We start from the raw sequence: 20,979 nt of genomic DNA, 5'->3' as shown, positions 1-20,979 counted from the left end.
TTGTTTCCTACCTTCACCACCTGGGGGGCGGCCCGTCAGAAAGTCCAGGACCCAATTGCACAGGGCGGGGTTGAAACCTAGGGCCTCCAGATTAATGATGACCTTGGGTGACACTTGGTGTTGAATGCTGAGCTCTAGTCAATGAACAGCATTCTTACATAGGTATTCCTCTTGTCCAGATGGGATAGGGCAGTGTGCAGTGTGATGGAGATTGCATCGTCTGTGGACCTGTCGGGACGGTATACAAACTGAAGTGGGTCTAGGGTGGCAGGTAAGGTTGAGGTGATATGATCCTTGGCTAGTCTCTCAAAGCACTTCATGATGACAGAAGTGAGTGCTACGGGGCGATAGTAATTTAGTTCAGTTATCCTTGTCTTCTTGGGTAGAGGAACAATGGTGGCCATCCTGAAGCAGGGACAGCAAACTGAGATACGGAGCGATTGAATATGTCCGTAAACACACCAGCCAGCTAGTCTGCACATGCTCTGAGGACACGGCTAGGGGTGCCGTCTGGGCCAGCAGCCTTGCGAGGTTTAACACGTTTAAATGTCTGTTAGGAATTTTGTTAATAAATAGTTAAAACAAATTCTAGCTTTAGATAAAACTATAACAAATTGAACTCTGCATGCCTGGTGAAAAGAGATTTGTGTTGTGGGTTATAAAGTAAGCAGAAAGGGTCATTAAACTCTGGTTGAACTGACCCAACTTAGCCCTGAGATGTTTAGATAAGGCTGTGGGTCACTTTTTAGGTCTTTCATTATCTTGAGTTGTCTGCTAAAGTGGTAATCAATTATAGTGAGCCTTCAGGATAAATGATTATATGGTGTTTCATGTGAGTGCCCTGTGAGGTTAGAATGAACTTTTGAACCTGTTTTCTATTTGTCAGGYCAATGAGACTCATTCTGTAACCTATGACGTCATATCTTGTATATAAGTCTGTGTTTATGATCAAATGGGAGCWTGCTCCGAGAATAAACACTATTATKTAATTTTAATATGACTGTATCCTGTCTATTTTATGTTAATAAGTATCTTACAAATTCTTATAAATAGACAGATTGAATTTAATTAATGAGTATATTGTAGGAATTATTTAATTCCACTAACAATGTCTTACTCACGTCAGCCACGGAGAAGGAGAGGGGGGGCCTTGTTAGCGGTCCGCGTCGGTGGCACAGTATTATCCTGAAAGTGGGCAAAGAAGGTGTGTAGTTTGTCTGGAAGCAATACGTCGGTGTCCGTGACGTGGCTGGTTTTCTTTTTGTAGTCCGTAATTGCCTGTAGACCCTGCCACATACGTCTTGTGACTGAGCCGTTGAATTGCGACTCCACTTTGTCCCTATACCGACATTTCGCTTGTTTGATTGCCTTGCGGAGGGAATAACTACACGGTTTATATTCGGCCATATTCCCAGTCCTCTTTCCATGGTTAAATGCGATGGTTCGCGCTTTTACTTTTGTGCGAATGCCGCAATCCATCCATGGTTTTTGGTTAGGGTAGGTTTTAATATTCACAGTGTGTACAACATTTTCAATGCACTTCCTTATAAACTCTCTCACCGAGTCAGCATGTTGATCGATGTTATTCTCTGAGGCTACCCGGAACATTTCTGTGTCCATTATTATTCTGTGCGGCATACTTTATAAATATAAGATGCAATTCACAATTTTAGGTAATGATGAGAGAAGTAAGATGAACAATAATATAATTATTATTGAGTATAGCTGCCATTAGTATTGTTATTATCACTGCCATAGCACTACTAGTACTGTTATTCTCACTGCCACTTTTATACATTTTCTGACATGACTGTGATCACTATTACTTTTACTTCAAAGCCAGCTGTTATTTACCACAGTATTAGAGCAGTCTACATACCTGCCACCTTAGAGTTGTAGGCCACTCCCACTCCGCAGATGTTGTTGTTGGCTGCTGCAGACACCTCACCAGCACACCTTGTTCCATGACTACACACAGAAACACACAGGTAGATTGGGGAATGGGGATAAAGTTGGAAACCATAGTGGGAATTGGTTACTCGTCAATATATCATGTCTTTGATCACCTATTGTTCAATTATATTCTTCTTACTATAAAATCAAATAATATTAAATAATGTCACAGGACTTATCTTGTCAGCTAAATTAACAAATCTACAGCCTATGGCATGGCCAGATAACTTAACATATAAGCCAACTAATATTCTGTTCTTCTGAAATACATTTTCTTCATATCATAATGTTTCTTTAGACCTGACTAAAATAAATAATGGATTCATTGTGATGGTGTATATTAAATTGATTTATTAGACTTTTTAACTGTAGATGTTCCAAAGGCGTGCATCAGCGGCTTGTATGCAGCTTGTATGTGTGGAAGCCTGGAGATGCTAAACATATTTATATAAATAATTAACGGTTAATTACCATGAGACCGGCACTATTTTGCATTACAATAACTATCTGACAATGTGTCTACGTGTGTGTGTGTGTGTGTGTGTGTGTGTGTGTGTGTGTGTGTGTGTGTGTGTGTGTGTGTGTGTGTGTGTGTGTGTGTGTGTGTGTGTGGTGAGAGAAGAGAAGAGTATTCCTGTGTGGACTTCACCACAGGGTAATTGAAGTGAGCCTTCTCTGCACTCCCAGCATGCTTTGCCACAGACAGTCTGCTATTTATAAACAACCAGCTAATTAGCCAACTAGTCCTGTGCTGCACTAACTCAGCAGCGGCAACACTGAGATGTCTAATGTCACAACCTGGGTGACAGCTAGGCATGCACTGTTGAACAGGCACCAGAAATACAATACTGCTGATGACTGCTTTGGGGCAGATGACCTTGGAGGGACACGGGCTGGCCAGCTAGTCTTTACCTGTTAAACCAGTCATCCGTGTAGCGGGGATATGGGTATGGGTCATTGCTGCTGAAGTCAAAGCTGGCCTCTGCATTCTGAAAGGACAGGACACAAACCATTAAAATCCGGCAGAGTACAAGACACAACAGGAGGAAGATTGAGGGGGAAACGAGTAGCGTTAACACAAAAGTACAGACCATCCCTTAAAGGTGCAATGACCTTCTCAAATCTAGTCTTGTCTTGTCCAGACCCAACCTAGACTGCTGTGATGTGTCTGCTTTACTAACGACTGAACTGATGTTTTTGTCTCTCTGCATCTATGTTCACTCTAAGCTGTGCGCATGCGCAGATGCCCATCTCCGCACAGAAGAAATATCAGCCCATGCAGAGAAACATGAGATTGAACTACACTTAGATTTCTACTTTTCCCCTTTAGTTAAGACTATCAACATTTTGCTCTACTGTGGGAATTGTGCTCGAATCAATGCAATATTAGGCACGTTGATGTAACATACCAAAACGAAACTAACTATGCAAGACTTAGTATGCAAAACGACCTGTGCAAGAGATGTCCTTGTAGGCAGAGCGCATTGGAGTAGGATTCTATTGCATTGAAAGGCACGACTCAGGTCCGTACTCTACACAGGTCCATACTCAGAGTTGCAGTAGGCCTATATGCAAATAGCCATTGCCATATATGGTAGCCAAAAGCTGAAGAACATACACGCATCCAGGTACTTTCCGCAGGTGCTGTTGTAGGCAAACTCACGGAGAATAGATCGGAAGACGCTGCACACTGCTGCTCATGCTCCCAGGTGATTTTATTTCTAACAACGTTTTGACCCTTAGGTCTTCATCAGGCATCCATTGGGAGCATGAGCAGCATTTTCCTTTCTGTTTTCCATATATGGTAGCCAACATTTAGATATTGCAACTGTGGCTGCTTTGAGTTGTGAACGGTATATTTTCTGTAACACACCTGATAGTCACTATATGGTTTTTGTTCTTCCATCCCTAAGCTCCCCGCTCACTCAGCCTGTTTTTTTTCAAGCTTCCTGACAGTTAGAGATGAGAGAAAAGCTAACACTTCGTCATTTCTGAGCATTTTAATAGCGTAAAAAGTTAATGGGTGATATTTTGGTCATGCAAAGGCTAATTTTACTTGGGAAATAGGATGACTGTGTGGGACCTTAAGTTGATTGCGTCAAGAAATAATTGTTTGGAACTCCCTCATGCCAAACATGCTATAATGAAAACCTTTCAGTCTGATGGAAATACTGTATGTCATGTGGACCAGATTAATATGAAGACAATTTCCAACACGAGTGCACACACACACACACACACACATACACACACATACACACACGAATGGTCACAGTAATGCATGGTCACTGCAAGGAACAGCGGCTGAGACACTGATAAACCAATTACTCCCGCCATTTAATTCCACGTGTCCAAAAGTAATAGGAGTGGAAATAACAGCGGAAAAGCAGGAGAAAACCGATGCATTACATGCACACATCTGTCGGAGAGTCATCAACCCAGACTGCATAATCAGCAAATGCCTGCTCTGCAGAAGAATCACACACACCCACACACTCACGAAGGCATGCACACACCCACACACGCAAATCTATAAATCCACCAACCATTACAGGAATCTCTATCTGTTCTTTACTCGAAAACTATTTGTATCTTTACACCTCTCCCTCTTTTTCTATCGCACCTGCTTCTCTTTGAGATTGCTATTTTGAAACAATCTTCAAATAATGTATCCTTCAAACTCAAAGCCACTCTTTCTTTCATGTTCCTCATCCTCTTTTACCCCTCTTCTAACCCAAAAATGTTCAAACAGCCACCTTCAACAAGTCTCTTGTCACTGTCTTTCCCCTTTTTCTCTCTCTCAGACAGTCTGTTTTTCTCTTCCTCGCTCTCTTTGTAACTCTCCACTCCTCGCTCTCATCTTCCTTTCTCCTTTAGCTCAGTCCCAATCAAAACCCCGTCTTTTCTAATTACCATTCCCCCTCATTTCTCGATTTGAAGCTTGTTGTCTGTCTGGGTGGCGTTCGTGACTCAGGGAGTTTTTACAGAGTTGTGTCCTCGGTCACCAGAGAAACAATAGTTGACAGTGCATGCCAGAGCAAAAATCAAGCCATGAGGTTGAAGGAATTGTCCGTAGAGCTCCGAGACAGGATTCTGTTGAGGCACAGATCTGGGGCAGGGTACCAAAAAATGTTTGCAGCATTAAAAATCCGCAAGAACACAGTGGCCTCCACCATTCTGAAACGGAAGAAGTTTGGAACCACCAAGACTCTACTTAGAGCTGGCCGCCCTGCCAAACTGAGCAATCCGGGGAGAAGGGCCTTGGTCAGGGAGGTGACCAAGAACCCAATGGTCACTCTGACAGAGCTCCAGAGTTCCTTTGTTGAGATGGTAGAACCTTTCAGAAGGTCAACCATCTCTGCAGCACCCCACCAATCAGGATTTTATGGTAGAGTGGCGAGACGGAAGCCACTCCTCCATAAAAGGCACATGACAGCCCGCTTGGAGTTTGCCCAAAGGCACCTAAAGGACTCTCAGACCATGAGAAACAAGATTTTCTGGTCTGATGAAACCAAGATTGAGCTCTTTGGCCTGAATGCCAAACAACACGTATGGAGGAAACCTGGCAACATCCCTACAGTGAAGCATAGTGGTGGCAGTATCATGATGTGTGGATGTTTTTCAGCGGTAGGGACTGGGACACTAGTCAGGATCGACAGAAAAATGAATGGAGCAAAGTACAGAGAGATCCTAAATACACAGCCAAGACAACGCTCTGGCCCAGCCAGAGTGGAAACCTGATCGAACATCTCTGGAGAGACCTGAAAATAGCTGGGCAATGATGCTCCCCATCCAATCTGACAGAGCTTGGGAAGCTCTGCAGAGAAGAATGGGAGAAACTCGTTGCTGTAATCGCTGCCAAAGGTGCTTCAACAAAGTACTGAGTAAAGGGTCTAAAAACCCTTGTATGTAAATGTGATATTTCCGTTATTATTATGATATTTCCGTTACCAATTCGCAAAAATGTCTAAAAATCTGTTTTTGCTTTGTCATTATTGGGCAATATGTGTAGACTGATGTGGGGGGGAAAAAACGATTTAATCAATTTTAGAATAAGGCTGTAATGTAACAAAATGTGGAAAAAGTCAAGAGGTCTGAATACTTTCCGAATACACTGTATCAACCATCTTCCTTAATTCTGGTATACGTGGAGATTCTAGAATTTGCGTTGCCAACCAATTATTGTGTTTATCAAACTGTTGCATTTGCGGAACCCCTCGACAACATTCTGCTGAAAAGGCACCGCACGAAATTCAAAAATATTTTTTTTAAATATGTAACTTTCATACATTCGCTGGTGCAATACACCAAATGTAAGCTTAACTTCTTGTTAATCTACCCATCGTGTCCGATTCCCAAAATACTTTACAGCGAAAGCACAACATATGATTATGTTAGGTCAGAGCCTAGTCACAAAAACACACACAGCCATTTTCCAGCCAAAGAGAGTCACAAAAAGCAGAAATAGAGATAAAATGAATCACTAACCTTTGATGATCTTCATCAGATGACACTCATAGGACTTCATGTTACACAATACATGTATGTTTTGTTCGATAAAGTTCATATTTATATCGAAAAATCTCAGTTTACATTAGCGGTTTATGGTCAGTAATGTTGTGCCTCGAAAACCTCCGGCGAATTTTCAGAGAGCGACATCAATTTACAGAAATACTCATAATAAACTTTGATAAAAGATACAAGTATTATGCACAGAACTATAGATATACTTCTCCTTAATGCAACCGCTGTGTCAAATTTAAAAAAAGCTTTACGGAAAAAGCAAACCATGCAATAATCTGAGTACGGCGCTCAGACAAAAACAAGCAATGCAGATACCCGCCATTGTCACAACTTCCACCGAAGGTGGCTCCTCTCCCTGTTCGGGCGGCGCTCGGCTGTCGTCGTCACCGGTCTACTAGCTGCCACCGATTCCTTTTCCCTTTTCTGATGGTTTTGTCTTGATTGTTTTCACTTGTACCTTATTTGTTGTTAATTCGGGGCTATTTAAGCCTTCAGGGCCCGCCTGCTTTTGTGCTGGCTTATTTCCTTTCTCTCAGTGGATGTTTGTGTTTTGTTCCTATATGGATTGTTTGCTGTCCCGTTTTTGTGGTCCTTGTGTCTGTTGTTTTGGCTTGACCCAGCTTGGAATAAATACGTCTCATTTGGAAACTTTGCTCTCTGCGCCTGACTAAACACCCACCACTCCTAGCTATCGTGACAGTCATATTGTGGAGTCAACAGAAGTTAGAAATAGCGTTATAAATATTCACTTACCTTTGATGATCTTCATCAGAATGCACTCCCAGGAATCCCAGTTCCACAATAAATGTTTGATTTGTTCGATAAAGTCCATCATTTATGTCCAAATACCTCCTTTTGTTAGCGCGTTCAGTTCACAATCCAAACTCACGAGGCGCGGGCAAMTCCAGGCGAAAGTTCAGACGAAAAGTTCAAAAGGRTATATTACAGTTCGTAGAAACATGTCAAACGATGTATAGAATCAATCTTTAGGATGTTTTTAACATAAATCTTCAATAATGTTCCAACCGGAGAATTCCTTTGTCTTTAGAATTGCAATGGAACGCAGGTCGCTCTCACGTGAGAGCGCGTGACCAGCTCATGCCATTCTGCCAGACCTCTGGCTCATTCAGCTCCCATTCCCCCCTCCTTCACAGTAGAAGCATCAAACAAGGTTCTAAAGACTGTTGACATCTAGTGGAAGCCTTAGGAAGTGCAATATGACCCCATAGACACTGTATATTCAATAGACAATGAGTTGAAAAACTACAAACCTCAGATTTCCCACTTCCTGGTTGGATCTTTCTCAGGTTTTCACCTGCCATATGATTTCTGTTATACTCACAGACATCATTCAAACAGTTTTAGAAACTTCAGAGTGTTTTCTATCCAATAGTACTAATAATATGCATATATTAGCTTCTGGGCCAGAGTAGCAGGAAGTTTACTCTTGGCACGCTTTTCATCGAACGTGAAAATGCTGCCCCTATCCCAAACAGGTTAACATATACATGTTTTCATTGATAAAGCAGAGCCATACTATATTTGTGCTCTCGTGAACGAGCTTTACAACTTAGCCTGGAAAACGCCCTCCATTCACCTTTCATATTATAATAACGACAGATTTACTAACCTATTTAACGAGTGTATCACCATCCAGAGCCTGGCATGAAATTACATTGACTGGTTTTAGATTTAACTGTCATTCAATAGGCAATACATTTTAAAAGCTCCAATGCAGGATTTTTTTATCTTAATATCACATTTCTTGGTAACAATTCAGTACCTTGGTGTGATTGTTTTCAATGAAAATGGTCAAAAGGAAACAAAATGTGATTCTTAGCAAAGAGAAATTTCTCAAGCAAGAATTTTGCTAGGACTGGGAGTGGTCAAAGTGGGGAGGAGAAAATAGAAAACTAGCTGTTATAGGCAGAGAGATTTGGAACTCTTTCTTATTGGTCTATTAAAACCTCTTATGGATCAAATCCCGTTAACGGGATAGATTTGACAACATCCGGTGAAATTGCAGATCGCGAAATTCAAATTACAGAAATAGTCATATTTAACTTTCATGAAAATACAAGTGTCATACATCAAAATAAAGTCTTGTTAATCCAGCCGCTCTGTCAGATTTTCAAAAAGGCTTTACGGCGAAAGCACACCATGCGATTTTCTGAGGACAGCGCCCCGCACACAAAATAATTAAAAACATTTTTAAACCAGGCAGGTGCGCCACGGAAGTCAGAAATAGCGATAAAATAAATGCCTTACCTTTGAAGATCTTCTTCCGTTGGCACTCCAAAAGGTCCCAGCTACATCACAAATGGTCCTTTTGTTCAATAATGTCCTTCTTTATATCCCCAAAAACTCAGTTTATCTGGCGTGCTTCATTCAATAATCCACCGGTTTCCCTCCTTCAAAATGCATACAAAATGAATCCCAAACGTTACCAATAAACTTCTCCAAACAAGTCAAACAACGTTTATAATCAAACCTCAGGTACCCTAATATGTAAATAAATGATACAATTTAAGACGCAGAATCGTTATTGTCTTTACCGGAGATAAATAACAAAGAATGCACTCCCATCCACGCGCATGAAAACACTACAGCCAAAATGGGATCCACTTAGAAAAACTACAAATTAGAGCTATTTTTCCCAAAAACAAGCCTGAAACTCTTTCTAAAGACTGTTGACATCTAGTGGAAGCCCTAGGAACTGCAATCTGGGAGGTTTTCGCCTCATAATTAACATGACAGCCATTGGAAATAGTGGTAGGCTGAATTATTATTTTTGGGGGATGGTTTGTCCTCGGGGTTTCGCCTGCCATATCAGTTCTGTTATACTCACAGACATTATGTTAACAGTTTTAGAAACTTTAGAGTGTTTCCTATTCAAATCTACATGCATATCCTAGATTCTGGTCCTGAGTAACAGGCAGTTTACTTTGGGCACGCTTTTCATCCGGACGTCAAAATACTGCCCCCTAGCCCAAAGAGGTTTTAACAAATTCACCAGGCAGGCCAAAACTCCATCCCACCAAAACAGGTTGAAATTTCTGTATTTTCAAACATCTTTTAAACTAAAAGAGCATTATCATAATTTTCAACATTTTACAGTATTATTCCAACCTCATAATGTGGAAATATATATAAAACACAGAAAAATCACATTTTTGACTGCACTGGGTCTTTAACAATTCTTCGTCACAAAGATAATAGGGAAATTAAGAAAAATAATTTACTACAAGGAAACAATTTCATACAAGGTGTTATAGAATGTGGCAACCCTACACACACACACACAAACACACACACACACACACACACACACATAAATGTGCGCTCTTGCGCATACTAATGAAGACCAATCAATACTGGCTGATTGCAGTGTTCGTAGGCTTCGAGGAAATAGGTAGAAATTATATCAAAAACAACTTCGGCCCTGGAAGAGAGTGAAGATGCACTAAATTAGTTTATCAGCCTCTCTTATCAACTCTCACCCACTCAGACACACACACAAATGTATTTCAATCTCAATTGAATGATGAATGGCATATTCAATGCGTTATAGTTTTACTGATAGTTGGGTTAATTATTTCTGTAGAGGATCAGCATGAAAAGATCAGGAAACAGTGCTCTATACAAACACATACACACACACACACGCATATACATCACACAAATACACCACACACACACACAGGAAGTGTGTAGCACTAAGTTAGTTTTAGATCCTTACACATCATGATCCATCAGACCAGTAGAGCATGTTCCTCCTGCATCAACCCGACTGCCACGCTCACGGCTATTTTTGGGCTTAGACTCATCCCCGTTCACAGGCAAGAAATAAACACACACACACAGGAATCATGCATGAACCACAACGTCTATGATAGTTTGAAGCTTTTCCAATATCCTCAGAGTGAAAGAAAATTGTTTACATGTCTTCATCTCTCTCCCTTCCTCTCCCTCCCTCCCTCTCTCTCCCTCGCTCTCTTGCCGTCTCATCTCTCACCTTCTCATCTCTGAAGCTCTAAATCTTTCCAATATGTAAAGAAAGAGAAAATGGTGTGGAGGAAAGGCTATGTGTGTGTGTGTGTGTGTGTGTGTGTGTGTGTGTGTGTGTGTGTGTCTGTGTGTCTGTGTGTGTGTGTGTGTGTGTGTGTGTGTGTCCAACTACACTTATGCAGCAAAGCCTTTCAGTGCTGTTCATTACTGTATTTCTATAAGATAACACATTATTGGATGGTGCTGTTTTACAAAAGACTGTTTCCCTGTATCAGCAATGGGCTGCTATAAAGCCTCTGTCATTGGCTCAGATCTGACACGATAAGATTCACAGCTCTCACTATCAGTCAAAGCAAAACAGCCATTTCAGGATTTCAGAAATTAGCCATTTAACACTACATACTGAGCTTATTGAGTACATAGTCCGGAGATGTTTCGTAATGTGAGTTCCATTTTTACATTTCCATTTTAGTCATTTAGCAGATGCTCTTATCCATTGTTACTTACAATTAGTGCATTCACCTTAAAATAGTTGGGAGAGACACCAACATATCACAATCGTATCAATTATATTTCCCCTCAAGGTATTTATAAGCAAAGTCAGTGCTACTAGGAAAAGACAAGTGCCATTTTTAGGGGGAGGCGAGCGTGGTGAGAGTTATTTAAGATACTCTTCAAAGATGTAGTTCCTTACTTTTACTCCTTCCTCTATTCCCTCTTTCTGGCCAGCGACACTGACAGTTCTTTGAGGTGTTATTATCAGTATTCTGGAGTTGGAGCCTCACATTATGCGGCGCTAGCTACCCTGGCATTATCTGTGCTAGTGACAGATCGGCCTGCCATCCTGCCTGTCACAGTGCTGGCGCATTAACATTAAACAGCTTGGTTGGCTGGCTGCCCGTTTCCCTGTCCTCAAAGGACACAAGGAGACTTGCCAACCATGAAGGAAACTTGGAATACACCTGCCACTGGCACCGCTACTGGCACTCAACAACAGACCAGCGAAAACCGGCACTTCAAGGCGTGATTTTATTTCAGAACAGCAATACAGGGAATTATTGGAGAATATTGTGAAATGATCAAGTACTTACGTAGTTTGATGCAAGATCTGGGTGGAGATAATCGATCCCTGTAACAATTTCAACAGAAATTTATGAGGTAATGCTACAATATTTTCTTCAAAAGAATACAGGTCTTGAGGGGAGATATGGACTTTTATAAGAAAATCTGAAACAGGAAATGGTGACTTTGATTTTACGTTGTGCTTATTACATTTTAATTGGGAGCTGGTCTGTACATGTATGCTGTACATGTAATTTACTTAAAAGTTACAGTGGCTTGCGAAAGTATTCACCCCCTTCGCATTTTTCTGTTTTGTTGCCTTACAACCTGGAATTAAAATAGATTTTTGGGGGGGTTTGTGTCATTTGATGTATACAACATGACTATCACTTTGAACAAGAAAACAAGAAATAAGAAAGAAAAAAAATGAAAACTTGAGCGTGCATAACTATTCGGCCCCCAAAGTCAATACTTTGTAGAGACACCTTTTGCAGCAATTACAGCTGCAAGTCTTTTGGAGTATGTCTCTATAAGCTTGGCACATCAATCCACTGGGATTTTTGTCCATTCTTCAAGGAAAAACTGCTCCAGCTCCTTCAAGTTGGATGGGTTCCACTGGGGTACAGGAATCTTTAAGTCATACCACAGATTCTCAATTGGATTGAAGTCTGGGCTTTGACTAGGCCATTCCAAGACATTTAAATGTTTCCCCTTAAACCATTCGTATGTTGCTTTAGCAGTATGCTTAGGGTCATTGTTCTGCTGGAAGGTGAACCTCCATCCCAGTCTCAAATCTCTGGAGGACTGAAACAGGTTTCCCCTCAATAATTGCCCTGTATTTAGCTCCATTCATCATTCCTTCAATTCTGACCAGTTTCCCAGTCCTTGCCAATGAAAAACATCCCCACAGCATGTTTTTCTCGGGGTGATGAGAGGTGTTGGGTTTGCACCAGAAATAGCGTTTTCCTTGATGGCCAAAAAGCTTAATTTTAGTCTAATCTGAACAGAGTACCTTCTTCCATATGTTTGGGGAGTCTCCCACATGCCGTTTGGCGAACACCAAACGTGTTTGTTTCTTTTTTTCTTTAAGCAATGGCTTTTTTATGGCCACTTTTCTGTAAAGCCTAGCTCTCTGGAGTGTACGGCGTAAAGTGGTCCTATGGACAGATACTCCAATCTCCGCTGTGGCGCTTTGCAGCTCCTTCAGGGGTATCTTTGGTCTCCTTTGCCTCCATGATTAATACCCTCCTTGCCTGGTCCGTGAGTTTTGGTGGGCGGCCCTCTCTTGGCAGGTTTGTTATGGTGCCATATTCTTTCAATTTTCTAATAATGGATGTAATAGTGCTCTATCGGATGTTCAAAGGTTCTGTTATTTTTTTATAACCCAACCCTGATCTGTACTTCTCCACAACTTTGCCCCTGACCTGTTTGGAGAGCTCCTTGGTCTTCATGGTGCCGCTTGCTTGGTGGTGCTCCTTGCTTAGTGGTGTTGCAGACTCTGGGGCCTTTCAGAACAGGTGTGTATATATACTGTGATCATGTGACAGATCATGTGACAGTTAGATTGCACACAGGTGGACTTTATTTAACTAAATATTTGACTTCTGAAGGTAATTGGTTGCACCAGATCTTATTTAGGAGCTTCACAGCAAAGGGGGTGAATACATATGCACGCACCACTTTTCAGTTTTTTTAATAAATCATTTTTTGAAACAAGTTCGTTTTTTCATTTCACTTCACCAATTTCGACTATTTTGTGTATGTCCATTACATTAAATCCAAATAAAAATCTATTTAAATTACAGGTTGTAATGCAACAAAATAGGAAAAACACCAAGGGGGATGAATACTTTTGCAAGGCACTGTAATTAGTTAATTAACCACATGTAGATACCTTGTCACAATGAACTATAATTAACCACAATAACAAGTGGATGAATATTACCTTTCAAGCTATTTCTAATCAACACACAATGTAGTAGCCACCGATGGTTACCGGTGGCTACCAACTCTGGTCTTGAAGAGCTACAGGGTGTAAAGCAGGGGTATCAAACATACAGCCCCTGGCCCACGAGCCGTTTCAATGTGGCCCGTGGGTGAATTGACAAAATAAAAAAATAATGTCAATCTATATTTAATTACCTTCTTGCAACTATAGGGGGTGCTGTTCCGCATTAGCATATTTGTGTCTCCAAATTAAACTGCCTCGTGCTAAATTCTTGATCGTACAATATGCATATTATTGTTATTATTGGATAGAAAACACCTTCTAGTTTCTATAGAAGTTGGAATTTTGTCTCTGAGTGGTACAGAACAATTTCTACAGCACTTTTCATGACAGGGTTCAGATTTCAGAAATTTTTTTACCTCTGATCTGGGGTCTGTTTATAAGGCCACAGTGAATGCTATGAAGAAACCGACACTGCCTACGTCTTCCTCTGGGTGTCTGTACGTCATCACGTTTTCAAATGAAATCGATGGGACGTTCACAGCCATTATAAATGACAAAAATGTACAGAGACCCCCCTTTCTCAACGTGCGCCTCAAGCGTGAAGGCCATCGGACCTGCCTCGTTCCAAATCGTTTTCTAACCAGCAATATTTCTCCGGTCATGTTTTCAGTCGTTATAGTTGTTAAAAACATCATAATGTAGTGAATTTGAAACGTTTTATAGCAATTTATATCCGTTTAGTGCCGATTCTGAGGAATTTATTTGTCGTGCACTCTGAAAGTTTGGACACGTTTTAGGGTGTCGGTCGTTGGTGGTGGACATTTCGAAGGACAGAGGACATCTATCGACCAAAAGACGTTTATAACATAGAAAGGATACATTGCCCAAGAATCTGATGGAAGAACAGCTCAAAGTAAGCAATATTTAATATGATAAATCGTGTTTCTGTCGAAATATTTTAAACGCATATTTCGCCATTTTGTTTGGTATAGCTTCACTTGGCCAACCCTGTATTGAAAAGTAAGGATAATTTTAAAAATGTAAATCAGCGGTTGCATTAAGAACTAATTTGTCTTTCGATTGCTGTCAACCCTGTATTTTTTAGTCAAGTATATGATTAGCTTTCAATTAAACTAGATCACTCTGATAGATGACGTCAGACATATTGAGGCTTGATTTCCTAGTATTTTTATTGTGTAACCACGGTTTTGTATGGCTAAATATGCACCTTTTCGAACAAACTGTATATGTATATTGTAAAATGATGTTACAGGAGTGTCATCGGAAGAATTCTGAGAAGGTTAGTGAAAAAATTAATATATTTTGGCGGTGATTACGTTATAGCGCTCTTTGGCTGGAATCGATGCTCTGGTAACTTTTGCACATGTGGTATGCTAACTTATCGATTTATTGTGTTTTCGCTGAAAAACGCTTAGAAAATCTGAAATATGGTCTGAAATCACAAGAACTGGGTCTTTCCATTGCTATGCTTTGTCTATTTTTATGAAATGTTTTATGATGAGTAAATTGGTCATACACGTTGCTCTATCTAGTAATTCTAGTCGATTTGTGATGGTGGGTGCAATTGTAAACTGTGATTTCTACCTGAAATATGCACTTTTTTCTAACAAAAACTATCCTATACCATGAATATGTTATCAGACTGTCATCTGAAGAGGTTTTTTCTTGGTTAGTGGATATCAATATCTTAGTTGGCCGAAATTGGTGATAGCACCTGAAGGAGTAAGAAACTGATGGAGTTAGAATAGTGGTGTATTTTGCTAACGTGTTTAGCTAATAGATTTACATATTTTGTCTTCCCTGTAACACATTTTAAAAATCTGAAATGGTGGCTTTATTCACAAGATCTGTATCTTTCATCTGGTGTCTTGGACTTGTGATTTAATGATATTTAGATGCTACTATCTACTTGTGAAGCTATGCTAGCTATGCTAATTAGTGTGTGGGGGGTGTGGGGGGTGCTCCCGGATCCGGGGTAGAGGCTCGTGAAAGGTTAATTACTAAAACCAAATCGAAACTGTGTAGAAATTATAGTTGCTCTACATTATACATTCTCTTCACTCTGTTCAGCTTGCTTGCAATCACCGAAAAGAAAGCTCAACAGTGAGGGCTAATCAAAAATTCATAAAAACATAGATAGAAGACTTTTATTAATTGCACATTTTGACAGTGAGGAAATATAACTGCATTTTCAACCATCTGGCACTCGGTGAAGACCGAATGTGGCCCTCGGGCAAAATGAGTTTGACACCCCTGGTGTAAAGAATTTAACTCCAGCCCAGAACTACACTCCCAGTGATGATCTCTACAGAGATAGTGATACAACTTCAACTGTAAGGCCTATAACGGTACCTACCATCGTCCATGATAGCTATGGTGATGCCTCTCCCGGTGTAACCCAGTCCCCAAGCCTCAGCCACATTGAGGTCGAGTCCGGGGGTCCCATCAGCCTGGCCAGTGTTGATCTAATCAGTCACACAAACAATATGGAGACAGGCCATGATGCAGGACACCCAGCCGAGGAGTCATTAGAGAATTACTCAACATGGAGGAAGATAAGGCGAAGGAAGAGGGCGGAAGAGATGAGGTGTGGAGGATGAGAGGGAGGGGGAAAAGTAAATGTCACGGATATGGTACTTTGCTGGGAACCTACTGGGGAGCGTTTAATCTGACAAGTGGAATAATGGAAGGCACATTGGCCCCGGAAGACAGGAAAGTCACACTTGTCAGTTCAGGGTAAACATTGGGGAGGTGGGTGACATGAACGGGGAGATGAGATGGCATGGGCAATATTGACTGGCCTAATGAAAAGACATAATCTCCATAGGAGGAGCAGCAGTGAATATGTCTGGGATCAGGGATCAGTGATCAGTGGGTAAAATAACAAAATTGAGGCTGACATGAAATGATAAATGATGACCTCTCACCAGATACCACTGTTTGCTGAATAGGGGGTCGGTCATTTTGATGTAAATTTCATCGATGCTTCTGTAGCCTCGCTTCTGTCGGCCGAAGCCCTCTTGGTCCAACACATTCTTTACCTGAGGAAGGAAATGCAAATATCATACCATGAGGCCTTTATATTGAGAGTCATCAGAATCAATATAGTCAGAGTGTATAATAAGAATGTACGTCAGTATTTATATTGTAACTCTACAATAAAACTCACTCATAAACACTTTACCTAGAAAATAATTTGTATAACTGTAGACAGTGTACATTGGAGAAAATGTATGCTATTTCGATAGAGATGAACACATTCAAAGGGAATGTTATTAATTGGCATAACGTTGTATCTTTTAAATCAAAGCACATTGGTACATTGGAACTATACGTGGGTTTAAAAGTACATCCCTAATGCCCTCCCACGTCCAGCTGTGTCTCTGGTGTAGGGAGGAGGACGTCACATAAAACAAGCTAATTCTATTTGTCCTAGTCTGAATAATCTAAATCACACAGGGCCTACACCTGGGGCCGTGGGTCCCTACAGTACCACAACACACACACATAGAGACTGTTTCAGATGGTGTCCTTGCAAACAAAATAACATCCCAATTAGCCTCACAAAGTCCTTGTGTTTGTTCCCATCATCAAAGACACTTTGGGGTGGATCAAAGAGAATTCTGTGCTATGATTTTTACTAAAGAGCTTATTCACGGCTGCAACATGGACCCCAACTGACTGTGGACACAAACAGTATTCAACATGAAAGGTAGACATTAATGATCTGGTGAGGGGGCAGTGTGTTTTGCTGCAGGCAATGTCATTTAAGCCTATTTAGCATTTAGTCCAAAAATCCCATTAGGAAATGATTGAACAGTCAAGCATTAAAAGCAGAGGTATCTCCACATCTGCAAATTTATTGAAATCCACACGCTTTCAAAGTCTATCATTTACTGTACAGCAAAATGCACAATATCATCATCAGAAAAGTTCAAGTCAATAAAATGGATGAAGTCTGAAAATATTATCAATATTACTACATGAACTTGCAACCTGGCTGAATTTTTTATAGGACCTCATCTAACGGATAAAAGCCTTGAATCATCTGCCCTTCTCAGCGACACTGAGGAAGTTAAACTAAGGTACAGAAAGGTATAGCAATGAAGATGAATCAGACAGCGATCAGAGCCAAATCAAGTGCCTGTATAGTAATGCTTTATTCTCTCTACAACCCTATCTGGGAGTTATTAGAGAGAGAAAAGGACCTTGCTCTACTTGTCACCAGCTACTCAAGGACTCTGTAATTTAGTTGGAAGGTTTAGAACTCCTTGCTCAGAATGACTGGTACAGTACACAGTGCTGTCTTAAGACGAGCTCTAAAAATGTACCTCTCTCCTGCTAACAGCTTATCCGGAGATGGAATTAACATGATTTTGCATAATATCAGGGTACATTTTCATCACAACGCTACTAATGAATTCAAAATATTTCAATTCCCTTTAAAGACTTGACTTAAAATATAACAACTTGCAGCTAGTGGCAAAATGTTGCCCAATAGTGATTCAACCATTGCTAGGTTACCTATTACTATGATTTTAAGTTAATAATGTTGAATGAACCCACTGTCAGTATTTGTTTTCAACTGTGTGCTTGTTGAAAATAGTCAGATATGGAATGAGAGAAAGTCCCCCCAGTGTTTAAATGTGCAAACACACATGGTGGAGAGTGAGCGGACTAGTCATCGTCCAATGTTTTTTACCACCATAGATCTGCTAAATGACTTAAATGTAAATGTAAATGTATAAGGGAGCAGCCATTAAACCTGCTCTTTACAAGACTAGAGGACACAAACGCAGAAAAAAAAGAAACGTCCCTTTTTCAGGACCCTGTCTTTCAAAGATAATTCGCAAAAATCCAAATAACTTCACAGATCTCCATTCTAAAGGGTTTAAAAACTATTTCCCATGAACATGCACCTGTGGAACGGTGATTAAGACACTAACAGCTTACAGACGGTAGGCAATTAAGCTCACAGTTATGAAAACTTAGGACACTAAAGAGGCCTTTCTACGGACTCTGAAAAACACCAAAGAAAGATGCCCAGGGTCCCTGCTCATCTGCGTGAACGTGCCTTAGGCATGCTGCAAGGAGGCATGAGGACTGCAGATGTGGCCAGGGCAATAAATTGCAATGTCCGTACTGTCAGACGCCTAAGACAGCGCTACAGTTGGGACAGGACGGACAGCTGATCGTCCTCGCAGTGGCAGACCACATGTAACAACACATGTACAGGATCGGTACATTCGAACATCACCACTGCGGGACAGGTACAGGATGGCAACAACAACTGCCCGAGTTACAACAGGAACACACAATCCCCCCATCAGTGCTCAGACTGTCCGCAATAGGCTGAGAGAGGCTGGACTGAGGGCTTGTAGGACTGTTGTAAGGCAGGTCCTCACCAGACATCACCGGCAACAACGTCGCCTATGGGCACAAACCCACCGTCGCTGGACAAGACAGGACTGGCAAAAAGTGCCCTTCTCTGACGAATTGCAGTTTTGTCTCACCAGGGGTGATGGTCGGATTCGCGTTTATCATTGAAGGAATGAGCGTTACACCAAGGCCTGTACTCTGGAACGGGATCGATTTGGAGGTAGAGGGTCTGTCATGGTCTGGGGCGGTGTGTCACAGCATCATCGGACTGAGCTTGTTGTTATCTCAACACTGTGCATTACAGGGAAGAAATCCTCCTCCCCCCTACGGCATGATAATGCCACCAGCCATACAGCTCATTCTGTGCGTTATTTCCTGCAAGACAGGAACAGTGTTCTGCCATGGCCAACGAAGAGCCCGGATCTCAATCCCATTGAGCACGTCTGGGACCTGTTTGATTGGAGGGTGAGGGCTAGGGCCATTCCCCCCAGAAATGTCTGGGAACTTGCAGGTGCCTTGGTGGAAGAGTGGGGTAACATCTCACATCAAGTACTGGCAAATCTGGCGCAGTCCACGAGGAGGAGATGCACTGCAGTACTTAATGCAGCTGGTGGCCACACTGGATACTGACTGTTACTTTTTATTTTGACCCCCCCCGTTGTTCAGGGACACATTATTCCATTTCTGTTAGTCACATTTTATTTTATTTTAATTTTTTATTTCACCTTTATTTACCAGGTAGGCTAGTTGAGAACAAGTTCTCATTTGCGACTGCGACCTGGCCAAGATAAAGCATAGCAATTCGACATATACAACAACACAGAGTTACACATGGAATAAACAAAACATGTATATTTGTTCCTAACTTCCCTGAAAAGTTGCATATCACAGGGGCTATTCGATGCTAATGCAGAACGTCACAGGATGTTTTTGTGCTGGTCAAGGGCAGACAGGTCTGGAGTGAACCAAGGACTATATCTATTCCTAGTTCTACATTTTTTGAATGGGGCATGCTTATTTAAGATGGTGAGGAAGGCACTTTTAAAGAATAGCCAGGCATCATCTACTGACGGGATGAGGTCAATGTCATTCCAGGATACCCCGGCCAAGTCGATTAGAAAGGTCTGCTCGCAGAAGTGTTTTAGGGAGCGTTTGACAGTGATGAGGGGTGGTCGTTTGGTTGCAGACCCATTACGGATGCAGGCAATGAGGCAGTGATCGCTGAGATCTTGATTGAAAAAAGTAGAGGTGTATTTGGAGGGCGAGTTAGTTAGGATGACATCTATGAGGGTGCCCGTGTTTACGGATTTGGAGTTGTACCTGGTAGGTTCATTGATAATTTGTGTGAGATTGAGGGCATCAAGCTTAGATTGTAGGATGGCCGGGGTGTTAAGCATGTCCCAGTTTAGGTCACCTAGTAGCACGAGCTCAGAAGATAGATGGGTGGCAATCAATTCACATATGGTATCGAGGGACAGCTGGGGGCAGAGGGAGGTCTATAGCAAGCGGCAACAGTGAGAGACTTGTTTCTGGAAAGGTGAATTTTTAGAAGTAGAAGCTCGAATTGTTTGGGTACAGACTTGGATAGTAATACAGAACTCTGCAGGCTAACTTTGCAGTAGATTGCAACACCGCCCCCTTTGGCAGTTCTATCTTGGCGGAAAATGTTATAGTTAGCGATGGAGATTTCAGGGTTTTTGGTAGTTTTCCTAAGCCAGGATTCAGACACGGCTAAGACATCCGGGTTGGCAGAGTGTGCTGAAGCAGTGAGTAAAACAAACTTAGGGAGAAGGCTTCTAATGTTAACATGCATGAAACCAAGGCTTTTACGGTTACAGAAGTCAACAAATGAGAGCACCTGGGGAGTGGGAGTGGGGCTATACGAACTGGCCGTCTAGCACGTTCGGAACAGAGAGTAAAATGAGCAGGTTTCTGGGCTCGATAGCATAGATTCAAGGCATAGTGTACAGACAAAGGTAAGGTAGGATGTGAGTACATTGGAGGTAAACCTAGGCATTGAGTAATGATGAGAGAGATATAGTCTCTAGAGACGTTTAAACCATGTGATGTCATCGCATATG

The 20,979-nt window shown here is 41.5% G+C and overlaps 1 protein-coding gene across 1 annotated transcript in view; it reads right to left on the bottom strand.

The window, feature by feature from the left end:
* The window catches only part of LOC111977791 (neuroendocrine convertase 2-like), a 65,507-nt gene that overhangs the window by 28,619 nt on the left and 15,909 nt on the right, over positions 1-20,979 (bottom strand). Inside the window, exons 3-7 of the mRNA XM_024007455.2 lie at positions 16,447-16,560; positions 15,876-15,984; positions 11,577-11,614; positions 2,866-2,942; positions 1,880-1,968 (exon numbers count right to left, since the gene is read on the bottom strand). Coding sequence (XP_023863223.1) covers positions 1,880-1,968; positions 2,866-2,942; positions 11,577-11,614; positions 15,876-15,984; positions 16,447-16,560 — 427 coding nt within the window. The remainder of the gene's footprint in view (positions 1-1,879; positions 1,969-2,865; positions 2,943-11,576; positions 11,615-15,875; positions 15,985-16,446; positions 16,561-20,979) is intronic.

Source organism: Salvelinus sp. IW2-2015, linkage group LG18 (assembly GCF_002910315.2).
Source record: "Salvelinus sp. IW2-2015 linkage group LG18, ASM291031v2, whole genome shotgun sequence".
Classification (NCBI taxonomy): Eukaryota; Metazoa; Chordata; class Actinopteri; order Salmoniformes; family Salmonidae; genus Salvelinus; species Salvelinus sp. IW2-2015.
This window is presented reverse-complemented; position numbering and strand designations above follow the sequence as displayed.